The 19,868-nt window shown below is 34.9% G+C and overlaps 1 protein-coding gene across 1 annotated transcript; it reads left to right on the top strand.

Moving 5' to 3' along the window:
- The first annotated feature begins 2,397 nt into the window (after nt 1-2,397).
- On the top strand, nt 2,398-18,912 carry LOC111793680 (protein VAC14 homolog). Its single transcript, XM_023675677.1, has 20 exons — nt 2,398-2,957; nt 3,042-3,155; nt 3,366-3,431; nt 3,866-3,955; nt 4,026-4,145; nt 4,545-4,573; nt 4,703-4,845; nt 4,994-5,088; nt 5,515-5,601; nt 5,791-5,898; nt 7,111-7,202; nt 7,443-7,524; nt 10,716-10,781; nt 12,665-12,780; nt 12,888-13,008; nt 14,149-14,310; nt 14,424-14,552; nt 15,790-15,858; nt 17,626-17,883; nt 18,335-18,912. The coding sequence occupies exons 1-20, from the start codon at nt 2,868-2,870 to the stop codon at nt 18,488-18,490; spliced, it is 2,193 nt and encodes a 730-aa protein (XP_023531445.1). The 5' UTR covers nt 2,398-2,867; the 3' UTR covers nt 18,491-18,912.
- The last annotated feature ends 956 nt before the right edge of the window (nt 18,913-19,868 follow it).

The raw sequence follows: 19,868 nt of genomic DNA, 5'->3' as shown, positions 1-19,868 counted from the left end.
TGTTTTTTAGTTCAACGATTTCGACTGCCAGCCCCTCTTGATCGAGGACATATGCCTTTATAAAAATAAGGATTAGTAAACATTTTTCTTCCTTTGACTGAGTTACGAACAGATAAGAGTATCAAACATGTATCATTCGTGTGAAAAACATGGCTACTTCTAGATTTTCTGAATACCCATTCCAATGATCTTCATATAATCAAGACTATTAGTTGGAATTACCATTTGTTTTCCAGTAATTTAGGCTTTTTTCTAGTACATTTAGTAATTTAATTTGATTGATGTACTATGTTCATGTTGATTCAGATTCAGTGGTGGATCTAATCTGATCCCTTCAAGTACTCATATGGGCATATGCGTATTGAATGCATTCAACTGAAGTTAGGTTGGTATCCAGCAAACCAACAAGAGTAGCCCGTGAATTTTGTACTGAATTTTTGTTCTGTAACTCGTTCATTAGTTGGCCAAAAATGAAAATGGATAATCCAATCCAAAGAGGCAAGGATGGGATTGCCACATTTAAAAGACTCTTATCCTTTTGTGAAGCTGGTCGTACCGAGGGGCATTATCCTTTCATCGACTCCTTTGATTCTTATCCTTTTAGAATTAATTATTGAGTGTCTACGATCATTATGTGTTCTGATTTCTTTCTTTTTTGTTGTTAAAGTTGACATTTTTAACAGAAAAAGCTTTGTTTGTGTCTCTATCATTCAACTTTAATATTATATTTTCTTTATATTTTCCTTTTGTCGCTATTAGGCATTCAGATCTCTCTCGATCACAGTATTGAAAACAAATTTGCCAAGTATTTTCAGTTTTTTTTAGTGAGAATCGAATTCATTTAATAACTAATTTGTTTCTTATTTGACTTCTTCTTTTATGACAGACTTTACATCGATTGTACACTCACTATACTAACAATAACTAGGTTTACGATTTCATTTCCATCTAAATTCAAGTATACTGAATAAATAGTTAGTAGTTATCATAGGAACCACGACAACATCCGTTTTTGAGAAGATGAAGAGGAAGAGACAAAAGACAAATGGAGGAAAGAAAGAAACAATTCAAGAGAAAAAAAAAATCATCCTAACAAGTCGGTACCTCGTTTCAAATTTATCACTCTAAAAAAATTATTTTATTTTAGCTCTCGTGATAGAATTTTACTAATTACAAACCTTTAAATTTACGAACTGAATTGAGTAACACCCAAAAGTTAATAATTTATCGATTAAAGTACTATAATGACCTAATTTATATCCTTTATTACATTTTATTAGAATGTTATCCTTTAAATTATTGTTTTTTCTTTTTTATTTTAAATATAAAATTACCCACTTTTATTTAACTAACATTTTTTTAAAATTTAATTGATAATATAAATTGAGTTACCTCACCAAATTTAGGGTTTCCAAGTTGATGAAATTAATAGTTTAAAATTTTAATGGATTAAAAATACATAATATAGTGTTTTAAATAAATTAAAAAAACTTAGTGATTTATAATTTTAATTAATTACAAATACCATCCAAAATGATTTTCTAAAAAAGAAAATATGAATTCAATATATATAAAAATTGGTGGCACGTGTTGAACGAAGCTAGCCAACGTTGCAACCAGGCAGAAGTCAAATGGTGACACGTGACATGTCTAAATGCACATTTCCTAGTACGGACAATACCACTTCGATTCATATTTACCATAATATTAAAAAGAAATTTTAAAATTTAAAATATGGCAATAAAAATAATAAATACAATAGGCTTTAATGAAATTATTACAAAAAAAAAAAAAAAAAAAAAAACTTTTGTTTTCACGTTTTAACGCGTGTGACAAACACGATCGTTTGTCTTTTTACATACGGAATTGTATTTAGGGTTTGAGCCATAAGTTGAAACACGTGTTTGTCCCCAAGCACTTATTTCTTAAGAGATCATTCAATGTAAAATTGTTTCGAGCTAAGCATGCTTAACGTTACAGTTCTATGATTGAACCACCGAAAAAATAAAATGCACATTATTGGCATAAATAATAACTTTCAATTATTTCGGACATTTCTTAATCATCGTATCTTTAGAGTCGTTCTAAATTCATTCACGTACCTCTTCTTTATTCAAGTGTTACATGCCCATCAACTTTCATCTCAGTTCATCTCCAAACCATATCAACCAAGAGACATCCTTTTGATACCATTTAGAACGATCCATACCCAAAATAAAATTTTGATTCGACGTTTGATGGGTGGCATAGTTGAATGAATCAAATTAGGCGTGGAGGTGATTGAGTCCGTTTGGTGCGGGGTGAGTGGCGGTGGTGCCCTAACTTGCTGTCGCTGCAGTGGCGCGGTTTCTCCTTGCACTAACACGCCGTAGTGTTCCACAAACAGAAACGAAGACAGATAAAGAGGAGAGAGAAAGGGAAAAGAAATGAAACGAAACGAAAAGAAAAGAAGTCTTTGCATAAATTAAGTCAGTCCCCTTGAACCCAGAAATAAAGGGGCAAAAAGTGAAGAAAACTCCTCTCGACGAATCGATTTTTATAATCTTTTTCTTCTCTTTTCAATTTGATTCTTAATCGGATTGGACTAGATTTGGGTCATCGATTTATTCAGTTATTTCGTTGGAATTTCTCCACAGTTCTAATCCCGATTGTCCCCTTCCATTGTTGTTGGGGTTGTGTTTCAACGGTTGTTGGTTTNTTTTTTTTTTTTTTTTTTTTTTTTTTTTCATTTCTCGATTTCATTACTGGGAAAGCTGCCACGCAGCGATGTTCCGATTCGAGCAGGAGAAGATCCGAAAACGAAATTGATGTTTCCCAATTAGTTTATTTGATCAGTTGAATTCGTTTCAGTGCTCTTAGGGTCGAATATGGCTGATGCTCTCTCTGTTATTCCTGCATTTGTGCTACGAAACCTGTCTGATAAGCTTTATGAGAAACGGAAGAACGCTGCTCTTGAGGTCTACTTCCCTACCCATTTCATAATTTTTCATTTCTAGGGTTTGGATTATTTGTAATCCTCAAATGGCTGCATTGCGCTTTAGGTTGAGGGAATTGTGAAGCAACTTGCTTCGGCTGGAGATCATGAGAAGATTACGGCGGTTATAAATCTGCTCACGAACGATTTTACTATGTCGCCTCAAGCGAATCATAGAAAGGTATGAGATGAATGCGAAAATGAATGCTTAAGATAGTTCAGGTTTCTCTTTTAGAGTTCGGGTTTTGGGTGAAATCTTCTTTGTTTATTTTCTGTTTTTTNTTTTTTTTTTTTTTTTTTTTTTTTTTTTTTTTTTTTTTTTTTTTTTTTTTTTTTTTTTTTTTTGATGTTTGGAATTTGCTTGATTTTAAACTATCAATTTCATTTTTAGGGAGGATTGATAGGACTTGCTGCTGCAACTGTTGGCTTGACTTCTGATGCGTCTCAACATCTTGAGGTTAGTATATTCTTAGGCAGTTTCCTATTAAGTTTTATAGTTTAGTTCTTCACTGATTTCCAATGGACTATTGCCGCTACATCCTAAATCTAAGTACATAGTCTACTTAAAATGTACTGGAAGAGTTTACTGGTTAGAAGATGGATATGTTATCCTAACTCTGCAGCTTGTATCTTAAAACTGTTGAACTGTAAGTTCTGACTGCACCAAATAACATTTTGGGAGAAGGGTATATGAAACTTGATACATTCTTCTTTCTTCAATGGTGTAACTTAGGGGCTTTTCTTGCTGTTGATGTTTAAATTGTTTCGTTGCTATATAAATCAGAAATAAGTTGCCATTTTCTGTGATTATAGTAGTTCTGCTTTCTTTCATTTTAGTGATGTTATTATGTTAATAGTTTTTTCTTCTAACATTATAAATGAATTTTCCAGCAAATTGTACCGCCTGTACTCAATTCTTTTTCTGATCAAGATAGCAGAGTACGTTATTATGCATGTGAAGCTCTATACAACATTGCAAAGGTGAGTAGAATTGTCAGAGCTGTTAGCGTATTTTTGGGGCTAAGCTGAATACGTACTTCTATTGCTGCAGGTTGTCAGAGGCGATTTTATAGTTTTCTTTAACCAGATATTTGATGCTTTATGTAAGCTTTCAGCTGATTCAGATGCCAGTGTACAAAGTGCTGCTCATCTCTTGGATCGACTTGTGAAGGTACTCCCTTACGCACCCGTTCTCCCCATGAAAGGTTAAAAGAGAAAAAAGGAAACAAGAATTCCATGTTTCAAACATTCTCTCGTTCACCATGGATTGAGAGGAACACTAGAATGTTTGAAAAATACAAGCAGATGAGTATATCTTTGGATAACATATGGCGTCTTATTTTAATGCTTTACATTTAAAGATTTAGTCTATTATATTTGGTCTATCTACCTTATTGATGTAAATTGGTGCATTGTCTTAGAAGTTAGAAATTGGGGGAGATGTCTTGTTCCTTTAATCTCCGTTCTGAACTCCTCCTTCCTTTATTTTCCATAATATTAACGAACTCCTCTTTGTTTTAATGAAAAATTTCTCTTATTTAAAACTAATTTTATGAATTAAATGGAACAGGATATTGTTACTGAAAGTGATCAGTTCAGGTATTCCATCATTTCTGAAGCTACTTGGTTTGACTATTTTATCGAATGTTACATTTAAGAAGCATTGTTTTGAAGTTGTCTTGCAATATGTATTTGTTTATATTTCTTTTGGCTATCTTCTTTCTTCAGCATCGAAGAGTTTATTCCATTGCTGAGGGAGCGTATGAATGTCCTAAATCCCTATGTTCGTCAGTTTTTGGTTGGATGGATCACTGTACTTGATAGTGTGCCAGATATTGATATGCTGGGCTTTCTTCCTGATTTTCTTGATGGTGAATCTTTATGTTACTGATATTTCTTTTAATATATAATTTTTTTCTCTTCGTTTATTGAATGCGGAGTCAATGATGTGGAGCAATATTTCTATAAAATTTTTCTGATAAATGTTTATGATACTTACAAATCCGCTACAACTCTTAGGTTTGTTCAATATGTTAAGTGATTCAAGTCATGAAATCCGGCAACAAGCTGATTCTGCGCTTTCGGAGTTTCTCCATGAGATCAAGAATTCTCCAGTAAGATTGCTTAGCTAACATTGAGTGCCTTAACTAGATTTATCGCCTCAAGTCTTTGCACTTTATTTATTTATTTTTATAACTAATTTGCAACCAAAGCCATTTTTATTATTAAAGCTAATTGGAGTTCTTTTTGTAAGCTCTTTGGCACTAGGTATTGCGTCTCCTCTTTTGTATTTTTCTGATTTTGAATGTACAGTTTTGGTTTCTTAGATGAAAATAAATTAATTTCCCATTTCTACTATTGATTATGACAACTTTTTTGATCAACATACAAAGTCAGAAAAATAACACGAGGAATTACATACAAGTGTGCAAATGCAAAAATAGATTTTATAATTGCCATCTATTTTTCTTTTCCTTGCATGTCCAAAATTTATTTGTTCATTTAATAATTTTCTGACTCGAGCAGTGCTACTCTTGAAGTCTGTAGATTATGGCAGAATGGCTGAGATTCTGGTCCAGAGGGCTTCTTCCCCAGACGAGTTTACTCGCTTAACGGCTATTACATGGGTACTTTGGACTTGAGCATCCATCATTTGTTATTATAACTCGTCTTAGATTCAAAACAACTTTTGACTCTTTCACTTTTTTATGAGGTCCTTCCTATCTATCGAGCACTGATAGATATGTTTTACTACTGTGCATTATCTTTATAAATTTATAGTTTTTTTTTTTTTTTTTTTTTTTTTGTATTTGCAGATTAATGAGTTTGTAAAACTTGGTGGAGATCAATTAGTACCTTATTATGCTGATATTCTAGGAGCAATTCTACCTTCCATAGCTGATAAAGAAGAGAAGATTCGAGTGGTAGGATTTATCTTCTCCCTTTCTTTTATTACTTGTGCCATGAACACATACCATGCACGTAATTTGATCCTATACTTTAAGCTTTTATGCCTTTTTCAACCATCAATTATGTTTTTTGATCGTTTTTCATTATTTTTTTTTTATAGGAATGTAGCTAAGAAATATGAGAGATATCTTATATAGGACACATCACCAACATTAAATATGAATTTGTATAAATTTTTTCTTGCGCAAACATGGTTGGTTGGTTAATCTTAAATGGGATAATAAGGTGAGGATAATATTAAAACTCATATATGGTGTACAAAATTGTGCTTAAATGAGAAGAAAATCAATATGTACGTAGAAGTAGTAATGTATGAAAAAACATAGCAGCAGTTGATTTCATCTTCATATAATAAAATTCAATCAGGTGTTGGATAAGGTTCCAAAACGATTGTTTTCTTAGAGAATGACTTTCTTATCTAAATGAGGAAGGATTGCCCTTATCCAATTGGTTGTATGAGATTCTCAATCATTTTTCTCTATTTAAAGTTCTAGTTTTTGTTAGTAAGAGTATTGTGAAAGTGATGAAGAATTTGTGTTGGATGGGCCCGAGGTTGATGAGATGGGGGAGGGTCCCATCTGGTTATGATGGGAAGTGGTGGTTAAGCTGTTTGAGTTGGGCTGTCTAGGGATTGGGAAACTTAAGATTATGTAACGAAGCTTTGTTGGCTAAATGGATTTGGCATTTCTTCATGGAGCCAGATTTTTGTGGCATAAAGTTTTTGTGAGTAGGTATGACCTGCACCCTTTTGAATGGTTGGTAGGCAATGGTGCCAATTGGTCTAGTAAAAGTCTCTTGAAAGCTATGGTCTCTGATTTCCCTTTCTCCTTTTTTATTAATAGAAAACAGCACAATAATATCCTTTGTTACTTGAAATGATTATTAACTTGCACATCAAAAAGTAGAATTTTCAATTATAAATTCTCCGTGCATGAATTAAAATAGCTATAACTTTTAGTGTCTGGCTAGTTTTAGCCACATATTTAATTGTTAAGTGGTTAGTTTTTTTTTGACTTAATATGATTAGAGAGAGCCTCAAGGGAATCAAAAGTTTCTCTCTTTAGATATAGTATGGTTCGGTATAGCTTTTCCCCTTTTTATGCCTCACTTTAAGGCGACTTTAATTGTTTTATGTTGCAACTGATTTGTTTACATGATGTTTGCAGGTTGCTCGGGAAACTAATGAAGAGCTTCGTAATATCAAGGCATTTCCATCCGAAGGATTTGATGTTGGTGCTATCCTTTCTATCGCTAGGAGGTATAACCCCAACCCTCCCACTTCCTGCCCCTCTGTTCACCACCCATCTTTGCTGGCCCCAACATTCTTTAATTTGTATTTCAATGGAAGTTGATTTTTTGATTAAAAAATTATTTTGCAGTGGCTCCATGTCGTTGGAGTCATGTGAAGTGGTTATGTTGTTTTTTTATTTGATTTAAGTTTTTGCTGTGATGACTGATGAGGACGTTTTCATGATTGTTGCTTCTGTTGATTGATCAGACAACTATCTAGCGAACATGAGGCTACTAGGATTGAAGCATTGCATTGGATATCAACACTTTTAAATAGACATCGAACTGAGGTGACTCTGATATTGTCCTTTTTTTTTTTGTTTTTCATATCACAGACAACTAGTCTTTTACATGTCTACAGACCTATTATTTATCCTTGAGTTATCTTATTTTGTCTCCACATTATTTTATTTTATTTTTTTCCTATTTCAGTCTCTTCCTTCTTGCCATCCCCCACTCCACACACAAAGAAAGAAAGGAATTTGTTCTGAAATTTTAATGTTTGATCACTTGCAATAAAACCTTTCTATATGCCATTAGGTTTATCCAAAAGAAAGAGTGACAAGTGACAACCTCCAGTCACTCTGATATTTCCTGATAAATGCAATGTGCTGCCTTCTCTGGGGGTATATTACCAACAATATGAGCAATGTGCATAGGATGGTGATCTTTCAGTATGCAAGGGAATCGACATTATCTATACAATGGCTGTGGGCATGAAATGGGATGGTTACTTGTGTGTACCATAATTAGATCCTCGTGTACCTTCTCCAACTGTTCAGTTAATCTTAATAATTTCTATTGAACCATGAACCCTTACAACTCTTACAAGGAGAAGATTACCCGTTGGAAAATCACAATTGGCACTAAGACCTTAGAGAATGAGCTTGAGTAATTAACTTTATTTTAAGCTTTCAACGTTTTAAGGAGGCTTTGTTTTGCAACTACATTCTAAACCACCTCTGCACCTTTTTTTTTTTTTTTTTTTTTTTTTAATTTCTTTCACATATTTGGAGTTCGAGGGATAACAGTGATCTTTATGGTTGATATCTGGTCTAGCATGGTAATTTCCTAGTGTTAATGAGTTCTGTTGTTTGAATGGCGACAAGTACATATGGGGTGAATGGGATAAGTTGATTTGGTAAAGAAGACAAAGGTTTGGGTGATAGAAAGCACTTGGAGCTTTTATTTCCATTGGTAGGAAAAAGATGAAAAACCTCCCGAATTAATGTTGGTAGCAGAAGGCAATACATTGTTAATGTTGGTAGCAGAAGCAATACATTGTTCTGGTATTATTCAGTTTCATGGTAGGAATCTCACAGATGCGGAATTGAGTGGTTCTTAATAAAGACTTCAAATAGTGTTCCAATGAGTTTCAATGAGTTTCAATGAGGTGTGACCTAGTCACTGTTCTGCTTCTACGTAGTTAGTTGTCAGGGTCAAAAGATTCAAGGCACATAAAGGGCCTACAAGTTTCTGCTGTGCCGTCATGATTCTGAACCAATCAGGTAGATGAATCTTCTCGTTACAACTATTACTATGTCATAGTTACTATCTACTTCCCTCTACTCATGCAATGCAATTTTTCCTGATGCACCAATACAAGGTCCTCTTCATACAAAGGTTTTCTCAACCTTTCTGCTTCATCGCTTGCTGACTTTCACTTCTGCAAATATTAGGTTAGTAGGGGAGGAGGGTGTTCTGGTTAGGATGAAGAAGTGGAAGTTTGGGTATTTCTCTAGGTCAAATCTAAAATGAGCCCAATAAAGAGACTCCAATCAGTTGCTATCCCCCCCTCCCCCAAGAAAAAAAAGAAGAATGGATTCTTTGGTCACTATGAGACAACCTTCCTACAATTATTTATCAATTTTGAAAATTTCTGCTAGGAAATCCCTCTTATTTCACATTCTTTAAACCCAAAGTACATAGTCACCGCACCTTGTTTCTCGAGAGAATCAACTGCTTTTAGTAAGCCTAGCAGGGGCTTGCAGGTTTTTTTGAATAGTAAAAAATGCAAGAATGTGAGCTGAATAGTCAAGTGAGGAGGAATAAGGCTTCCTTACTTCCTTGAGTTGCACTTGGCTGCTCTTGAAAAAGAAGGCCTTTTCAATTGAGAAGAGCATTTAATGGAGCCATTCATTCTTTCTTCGAGACAAAGAAGACAAAGGGTTTCATAATAGTTCAGTCATGATAATAGAGAGGTAAAGGAAGGTGTTTCCGAAGATTCGTCTATNAAAAAAAAAAAAAAAAAAAAAAAAAAAAAATGCACGTGGAATACAAAAAACACCTAGGAGGAGCCTAACTAGCCTAGAAAAGAGCTCAAGACCTACAGGGTGATTACAAAAATATTTACCCACGGAGACTTGGAGAGGCGCAAAATCTGAAAGGGTCCAGAACTTCCCTATAGGTTTTTGAAACCCTTCTAAAAGTTCTCTTGTTCCTTCTGCTCAAAGATCCCACAAAATAGCAATATGATAAGCAAACCAGAGCCTGCCTACCCTTTTCTCGAAAGGGGTAATGTGGAAAAAAACTTCTCCGACATGGAACTGAGACTCCTTGGCCATGGAAGGCTAACAGAAACGCCTTGAAGAAACTGCACCATAAAGATTTATCAAACTGGCACGTCCAAAGAAGATAATTGAGGTTCTCAGTGGCTTCCCTGCAAAGACTCCTTGAGCAAATTCTTCTTTTGTCCCCTTTCTTCTATCCTTAGAATTGGAAGGTTTTTTTATAAAGTAGCTCTCTTTGGGATGGGAGACCTCTCCCCTGGCTCGTAGACTATATTTTGTTTTTGAGACTCCTTGGCCACGGAATGCTAACAGAAACGCCTCAAAGAAACTCCACCATATAGATCTAGCCAACGGGCACGTCCAAAGAAGGTAATCGAGGTCCTCGGTTTCTTCCCTGCAAAGACTCCTTGAGCAAATTCTTCTTTTATCCCCTTTCTCCGATACTTGGAATTGGAAGTTTGTTTGTTTTTTCCCTCTTGTATCNTTTTTTTTTTTTTTTTTTTTTTTTTTTTTTTTTTTTTTTTGAGGAATACATATTTCAAGTTTCTTATATAAAAAAAAAGAATGGAGAACGTACCAAAGGAGGGAAGGAGTGTCAGTGTCAGCATGCTGGGGGGAGGAAGGAGCGTTTATTTGAACCTTCTCATTTTGCAATCCTGCACGTGATAGCTACAAATGAAAACTTTTTCTGTTGTAACTAATTTAATACTTCATATGTATGGTAGCATTCACTTTTGTTAACTATTTTATAAGCATTTTTCAGTTGGTATTCACCAAGTGCAACACACACTCAGACTTGTGCTATTTTATTTTCTTTTCTTTTTTACATCAGCAGTGTTATTGAGCTGCCTCGAGGTAGTTAGATTGTTCCTTGTTATTTTTATTGGTGAATGTAGATCTTCTGTTTTCACTTCTCTTCTTGTTCTATATTAATGTGTGCGAGTCATTGATCTTCATTCCTTTTTGGACAGGTATTGATCTATTTGGACGATGTACTTGACAGCCTTCTTCAAGCCCTATCTGATCCTTCTGATGAGGTAATCATTTCTTCTGGTGATTTGCGTTCAGGTCTTCATCTCTTATGTCCTTTGTTCCTATTTATCTCCTCAAAAGAATCTGCAGTTATTTTGCATATTAGTTTGTGGTTAACTTTTTTTAGTTAATATAATAAAACTACGATGTGACATGCTTTTAATTAATTTTCAATCGTGAAGTGCCAAGACAACATATATAGTTATTATATTTTGATAAGAAACATAATGTATTCAACTAAAAGGCACAAGAAAACAAGTAAGGGCTTGGAGAATGGAGAGAGCCCCCACTCAAGAAATGCTACTTAAAGACAGCCTTCCAATCCAAAATAATCATAGGTAAGGGGCTATTACAAAAGAATTTGCTATGGCTATGGCACCACCAAGAAGTATTAAACTGTACAAAATCCCAAAAAAACATCAAAAGGAGTAATCTTATGGTCATAAATTCTTCTATTTTGATCTTGCCATATGCTCCATAAGAGGGCTCTTGAGGCAAACTGCTGTCCGGTTCCAACCTCTCAAGCATTCCAAACTCCAACATCCACCTTCTTTGGGAGACACAATATCCCAGCAGCGTCTAACAAAAAAAGATATGATCCAAGGACTCCTTGCAACTCAAACAAGTTACTTCTGAACTATCATTTTGGAGGACTCGTCTTTTTTTAAACGATGTCTCTCCCTCCCTCTTAAACTTCTTCCTCCCCCCCTGCATTCCAAAGGCCAATCATCCACCTTCTTTGGGAGACACAATATCCCAGCAGCGTCTAACAAAGGGGCAGTGCAAAAAGATATAATCCAAGGACTCCTTGCAACTCGAACAAATTACTTCTGAACTATCATTTTGGAGGACTCGTCTTTTTTTAAATGATGTCTCTCCCTCCCTCTTAATCTTCTTCCTCCCCCCTCTGCTGCCACCACCTTTTCCTATAGCTGATCCTCTGCCGCCACCCTTCCCTTTCCCTTTCTACCTTTGAGTGGGCTTGTAAAATTCTCCAAATTGGACTCTTTTTAGTGTTGGTGAAGGTAAAAGTGATGGAGGATCGACAAAGTGAAGGGGCGGTGCTGATAGGGGGAGGTGGAAGAAGGTTAGAGAGAGGGAGAAATAACTTTTTTTTAAAAGAAATCTACACAGCTCAAAATAATACTTTAAAAGTAATTGTTTCTTTACGTCACTATTAAATTAATTAGAAAGGCCTTTAAGATAACTAAAGGAAAATTAACGTGAAAGGCTAAAAAGTGAGCATTAGTGGAAACTTAGTGGAAAAAGTGTAACAGTGTATCATTTTGAAACCTAGGGATTAAATAGAAACTAAACCCAAAGCTCAGGGATGAAGTTGTATCGTTTTGTAACCTAGAGACCAATGGAAGCTAAGCTCAAAACTCAAGGATTTGTTTTTATCTTGTTTGTTATTTTCCCCATGTTTTTAATATCTTTACTTTTAAAGAAAAAAATGAACCCATTATGTTCATGGGGAACTTTTAATGTCTTTTTTTCAAGCTTTGTTCTCAATTCTAATTGTTGTTACTTGAAAAGATTTTGAACGATGGTTACCATGAAAGATTAAGGTTGATGAAGAATTTGATGCCTAAGATAATGTCCTTTATCATGCCTTTTCTTGGTGTAAATTGAATTCGCTCTTCTCCTACTATTTTATTTCCTATCCTTTGTCCAATTGGAGATGTTTGTTGTAACCCCTTTGGATTGGGGATCTCTCATTCCTCTTCTTTCATTATTTCATACATCAATGAAATTGTTTCTTATATATTAAAAAAAAAAAAAAAAGGTAAGGTCTGTCTTAAGGGTTTTCTAATTTTAATATTGCTGTTTATTTTCATCCTCTGCTTCTGCTAGTTAACTTACGGTCTTATATTGGATGCTGTCATAGGTGGTGCTCCTTGTTCTCGAGGTTCATGCTTGCATAGCGGAAGATCAGCAACATTTTCACCAACTTGTTGTCTTCCTAGTTCATAATTTTAGGATCAATAATTCTCTTCTGGAGAAGTGGGTTTCTTTTCCCTCCCCTCTGCTTATTTGTTGCTGCACACGGAAATTCATATGCTGATATTTAATTTTATGATTTACGAAGTATATGTTTACCATTTTCTTAGGCGTGGTGCATTGATAATACGCCGACTATGTGTACTTTTAAATGCTGAACGGGTCTACCGTGAACTTTCTACAATATTGGAAGGAGAATCAGATTTGGATTTTGCTTCTGTTATGGTTCAGGTTGCTATTTCATCAATGTAATTTATTTTTCTTTGTTATTTATAAACCTTGCATAGGTAGCTGATCAAATGAATCCTTTACTGTAGTAAGGCCAGAAAATCAATTAATTGATTTTTCAAAGTCTACATGATTTTGTCTTAGTGGCCAAATGTAGGTGTGTGTGAGAGAGATAGAGAGAAACGAAGAGATCTATTCAAAAGGTCAAAGACAAACCAAGCAAAACAACCTAGAGGACAAAGGGATAAGGCATTCCTTTTTCCAAAGGAGGGATTACAAAAAGACCTTCTAGTCTAAAATGATGGAGTCTATGGAGGAGGAGTAATTACAAAATGCCTACGCTGAGCACTCCAAGCTGTGCAAAATCACATAAGAAAGAAAAAGAAGACTTATTATCTGGGAAAATTTTAGAGTTCCTTTCTTTGCAAAGGAGCCAAGGGATAGCAATGACTGAATTCTTCCCGAGCACTCTTGCTTTATCTATAAAAAATCATCCTGAGAAAACTTCAACCGGCTACCTATCCAGCAACTTAGGTTTACACCCCTGTCAGCTGAATATGTTCCTAAAAATGTTCCAAACACTAGCTGCAAAGTCGCATTGAAGTAACATATGGGATGGGGTTTCCTCATTTCTGAAACAGGTTAAGAAGCTGGGAAACCTGTTCTGAACCTTGTCCAAAGTATTGATGCTGCTAAGAGAAGTAGTCCACAGGAGGAATTTACCCATCCATATTTGATTGCACAGACCCTGTCCAGCACTCTTCTTTGTATAGGAACATAAAGTTTTAGCTGTGTGATTATTTAGGAATTCACCATATTGCTTATTGTTCTTTCAAATGCTAAAAGGTGGAACAAGAATTATATCTAAAACTGCAGGATGGTTTCAAATATGATTTTTGTTATGAGCACTCTATCTCAAAACACCGTCTCTAATGTCAGAAACAAAGGTGCTGAATTAGTTGCACTCTTTTTCCTCACAACTCCCAAATATTTTGGAACCCTTATGATTGAATTCCAGTTGTGTTTGGACCCTCCCCCTTTGTCTAAATATATATATATTTTTTTTCTCTAATTCATCGAATTTTTGTTTAGTCGCCTATCGTTCCATTACAGCGAGTTTACTCTTTTCGTTCCTTTGTTCAGGCACTCAATTTGATTTTGCTGACTTCCTCCGAGTTATCTGATCTTCGAGATCTTTTAAAGAAATCATTGGTAGATGCAGCTGGGAAGGACCTTTTTGTTTCCTTATATGCATCTTGGTGTCATTCCCCGATGGCTATTATTAGCCTTTGCTTATTAGCACAGGTAAAGTTTGAATGAGTTAACACTTGAGTTCTATAGCAAAATTTCTCAATATCTAAGTGAGAGTGATACCAATTTTTAACGTTTCAATATTTTTATTTCATTCTGCATGGCAGTCATACCAGCATGCTAGTGTGGTGATTCAGTCCTTGGTGGAGGAAGATATTAATGTGAAATTTTTAGTTCAGCTGGATAAACTGATTCGCCTTCTGGAGACTCCAGTCTTTGCTTATCTAAGATTGCAGGTGCGGAATGACTAAATGTAGTTCACTTTACTATTGAGTATTTTAAACGATATTCTATATTAGTTGCTTGCAATTTCTTCATTTTCTCTTCTTACAATTTCTCAGATTAGCAGATGAATAAATTTAGTTTTTGTGCCTGCCTATTTCGTTTCTTTCTATTTTATTTTTTATTTTATGGGAAAAAAGCTTGCTTTCAGAAAGAGAAATTAAAATCAATTAGAGCCTAATTGGAAAGCAAACCTTTCCAATGGAGCAACTCAGAACAAAAACATTTACAGAAATGGGCTTCATTTTCTTTTGTACATGTGTGTCCTGGCTATGTCGCAGCACAATTCTTTCTTTTACAAAATTACCATTTTTTGGTAGTCGAGTCAATGCCATGCCAATGACCCCATATTTTGTTCTAAATTTATATTGTACTTATGAACTGCCTCAATTATTTCAGAGTTTTCCTAGATTATTCAAGTTTCTACCCACGGAATATGCATTATTGTATGTCCAGTCACAAGTGCCTAGTTTTAAAATTGGTGAAGAATGAGAGATTGGTTTCATTATGAAACTGTACTAGTTAGTTTTGGCTTTTTGAGGGCTACATTGGCTCACGTTTTGTAATTATGTTTATCTTTTACATTTCTATAATTTGTTGTCATCTTAGTTTTTTATTTTGGGTTCTTGCTCTTGATCTGCCTGTTTTGTATTTCTTCATTTGTCTCACATTTGATCAGATACTATTACAGTGTAAAAAGAAGCATACACATATTATAGATATTTACTTGAACCATTAACTGCGCATGCATACTTGGACTTTAGCTTACAGGTAGATGATAAGTTTTGCTTTTATTTTGTACCATGTGATGGGAAAGCTTTATGATTTAAAAAATTATAGTATAATGTCATGAAGGTTGTCTTTTCATTCTTTTTTGGGATAAGAAATTGAAATGATCATCCCGTGTGGAAAAGAGGAAGTTAAGATGAGTTCTCCTCCTGACCTAAAGCCAAACATGCTTATGAAAAAGTAGTCTTATTAGATCAANAAAAAAAAAAAAAAAAAAAAAAAAAAAAAAAGTGCTTAAAAAAAAGTTATGGAAGTATGCGATGGAAGAACACTACAAAACTCTCACCACCAATGGATTATAAGCATTCCCGTGTCATTCATACCAATTGGATGTTCTTTTGTAAGGTATCTTGGATTTGTTTATTTCTTATTGAATTGGATATATCTTTGGGATTCTTGCAGCTTCTCGAACCTGGGAGATATATATGGCTGTTAAAAGCATTATACGGTCTTCTAATGTTACTTCCTCAGGTATGCCTTGTTAATCTTCAGTTGCTCCTTTTTCTTTTTCCCATATTAACTTATAATGAGGCCAGTGTTACTTTTTCCTGCTATATATTAATATGGAGGATATGACTTTCTTGTATTCATTGTTTTTTTGGGCACAGTAAAAAGATAGAATTTGGTCACAAGATTCTGAAAATTTTATTACTACAGTACTTTGACCTTGTAACATCCGACTTTGAATATGTAGATCCCGGATGTTTGCCTGGATACAATATTTGTACTTTTAAATTTCAAGGACTGAATGGGTCTCGGGTCCAATCCTGAGAGCTAGCTTATTGGATAGTTTCGAATGCCATGGAATGACTGCTTGGACAAGAGCCGCACACACTGCGTGTTGGGTGAGCTTTTCATAACTGGATAGACAGACGAACATGTACCTTGTCCTTTTGGCCTCGATGATCCAAAGTCAGTCTCCATTCATGCACCTTATCTTCAGCTCCAAGAGGAATATTAAGAGACCAAACTTTCATTGAGATAAAAAGGGATATACAGGGACAGTGTCAAAAACAAGCCCAAAAACATGACAACCCTCATGCTCAAATACAGAAAGGGACTCTAAGTAATAAAAAAAATCACACTAGGCTAATAGTTACAAAAAAAAAAAAAAAAAAAAAAAAAAAAAAAAAANAAAAAAAAAAAAAAAAAAAAAAAAAAAGAATCCTCCTCAAATTGCTTGATCCCACGGATGATTTAAACCTAATCACATCCCAAAGATCCTCCTCAAATTGCTCGATCCCACGTTTGCCTGTAGCCTTGCACTAGGCCAGTCTGCTTCGTTGGTAGGAAGCATGCCCAACCTCAGGCTCAACCTCAACCATCTTAACCTCTCTAGTAGATGTCTGCCACCCCACTACAAATTCAATCCCTCATTCCTATACCCAAGCATAGTCCAAGGAATTCTATATTTGTAGGATCACTGCACGGACAGTGCGGTATGGCAACAAACTAAAACATTAAAATGGACATCCAAACCTAATAGCTAATATATCCTTTGTGAAAAGAAAAGGTCCCATTTCACTCTAGGATTGGTTCTTGAGCTATGTATTTTTTTCCCAATAGGTACACATGTCTTACTGTTAAGAGCAGTATTTATTCTATATTCTTTTTCTTAATTTCAAGATGTGCGCTCTTTATTGGATTTTCAATTTTCATAACTTATAATAATGATAGAGCATTGTTTTATGAGACACTTGCATAATTAGAATAAAAGAAGTATGCATTTTTTAATATAGTAGAAAACTTGAAATTTTACTAGCACAATCCAAATCAAACTCAAATTTGAATATAATATAAAATACAATTAGAAATAAGCACACTTATGCTATATTTGAAACAAGTAAAAAAAATTGTAACTTTCTTTGTAAGCTTCAGGTGTTAAAGTTTATGCTAGGCTTCGAACCGTGCAAACCCAAAAACGAGGCGTTAGTGTTAGCCGTTTCATCTCTTTATTGCAGATATCTATGATTAAAACAATTTTCTTCACAGTTCATTCAGTGAAAAATTCAAGAAAGAAAATAGGTAGACATGGAATTGGGACACTTGGTTGATCGTTTCTTTGGATCAGAGCTTTGATGATGATTTCGTTTTTTTTTTTGCATCACCACTTAGCTTTTTTAACAGAAATAAACTATGTTAACCACTTCAATATGTTCATTTATTTAATGAATGACAATACACTTGTGATGCATAGTTGACTTTTTTGTTTACCTATGATTTGACATGAAAACACAGCAAAGTGCCGCCTTTAAGTTACTACGAACACGTCTCAAAACAGTGCCTCCGTACTCGTTTAGTGGCGAGCACTTCAAGATGTCTGGGTTGAATATACATGAAGATGGTGATCCAAGCCAGGATGCTGGGAACTATCGAAATGGGATTAACTTCGCTGCTAGGCTGCAACAATTCGAGCACATGCAGCATGAACATCGCTTGTGTGCAAAGGAGCAGACACTGCCACGGACCAGCACTCCACCTTCGATGACAACAATGGTTTGTTGACACATTATTTCCAAAATCCTTTAGCTTTATACTAGCATCCATTCCTATCATTTACCAGCTTTGTTTCAGAGTGAATTTTTCATTTATTGAGTGAAAAGCTTTTATAATGATGGTCTGGAAAGGATTGGATATAATTCATCATACCTTTGCGTACTATAAACAAAAGTGAGTTTCTGCATGAAGTACTATGACTGGTATCTTATTTCTGCAAAATGTTTCGAAACCACCACTCTATATAACGTGGGTTTAAGCAAGGAATAGCATTTTATCGCATTGAAGAAAAAACCTTTGGCCTGTGTTTGATAATTACTTTCAAAGTTCTTTCCATCAACAATATGCTCATTTCTGTTTGTTTTTCTCTTAACATGCTTAACTTGTCAATTTCCTTTTTGGATAATCAACCCAGAAAAGAGAGTATTGAAATTGTTTTTGAAATATGTAGGGGGTTGAAAACTCGGAAGAAACAGGACGGACAATCCCAACCCCAGCCCCGGCCCCGGCCCCAACCTCAGCCGCTGCCTCAGCCTCAGCTGCAGCACCAGAGACTAATAGGCCTCCTTCAAGATCAAGGAGAGGGCCAGGGCAATTACAGTTATGATTATATTCTTCATTATATACAGTGGATTCAGTGATGGATAAGATTTTGTGTAGTTTGTAAAATTGTATATCATAGTAGAGTTTGGTCTAAAAGACACCTTTTTTCCTTTTGTTCGTTAGTGTGTGGTTGGGGACGGCTGCATATAAAAGAGATGAGCTCAGTTTTTGGCTGAGCAATTCTTTTCATTTTGTATAAGGGGACATTTTTTTTACCCATGTGGTTGTGTTGTTTTTTCGTTGAAGCCATAGTGGGTAAAAAAAAAAGGGGGAAAGTACTTATAAGAAGGAAGTTCAGTTTGTTTTCCTTCTCTTTTTCTTCCTTTCATTTTGCTTGTTCGTCGTCTTGTAACAATCTTCTTGAATAAGTTCAAGCTAATTAATGTACAGACACTTCCTGTGGGTGTTTATTGACTTCAAACAAAACAGTGCTTCTTCCCAGCAGCTCTGCTGGTACAACTTTGTCACTTCTGAAAGTATTTGAATGTGTGTAATATTGATTCATATTTATTTGTAGCTTACAAAGGTAATATTAAGCTGGTAAATGAGTCATATATTTTCTAGAGTTGGACTATTCTAGAGGTTGTACTTCACTCTATCGTGGTTTGATTTGACAATAATAATTAAGTGCTAAATTAGTAGAACCTTAGTAAGTTCAAACATTTATACACTTAGAGGAGCTAGGTCACATGGCACCAATAAACTAGGGGTGCTTAGTGAAACTAGATCGTGTGAATTTAATGATTGAGATGAGATTAGAGGATCAAACCATTGATTGAGATGAGATTAGAGGATCTAACCATTGGGTAAGGTCTTGTGACACTAATGAGTGAGATAAGCTCAAAATCTAGATTCCATTGATGTGGGCCATTACGTTTGATATTGAGACACCAATGAGTAAAACAAGCTTAGAGTAGCAATACGATATATGTTTAGAGTAAGAAAGTCCGAGTAAGAAAGTCCTAACTTGAGCTCAAGTAAGCTTAATAAAATTTGGTGTAAGACTCCTCTAGAATTAGCAAGCACTAAAAAGATGTGAGTCTCGTGATCTCATCAATTGCCCTATAAAAGAGATTTGGGTCATCAACTTTAAGAACTATGGGGTCGTCATCACCTTTAAGAACTATGGGTCTCATGTCCAAAATTTGGATAAGAATTCAGAATCTGTGTGCTCCAACATTCCTCATATTGAGGATAACCCCTAAGCACATGAAGATAGCACATCTAAGATGATCCTCATATTTGTTAACCATTCTATTATTAAGATAGTTCTCTCAATTCCTTTTATATATAAATTGATTTGCTTTGTTCATTGTTCTTTTTGTAGGATAAGTAAAAAAAAAAAAATGCGGGCTGGTACAATTAAATTGGAACACTATACG

This window comes from Cucurbita pepo, chromosome LG01 (genome assembly GCF_002806865.2).
Source record: "Cucurbita pepo subsp. pepo cultivar mu-cu-16 chromosome LG01, ASM280686v2, whole genome shotgun sequence".
Classification (NCBI taxonomy): domain Eukaryota; kingdom Viridiplantae; phylum Streptophyta; class Magnoliopsida; order Cucurbitales; family Cucurbitaceae; genus Cucurbita; species Cucurbita pepo.
The sequence above is the reverse complement of the archived record's forward strand: the minus strand, read 5'-3'. Positions and strand labels throughout refer to the sequence as shown.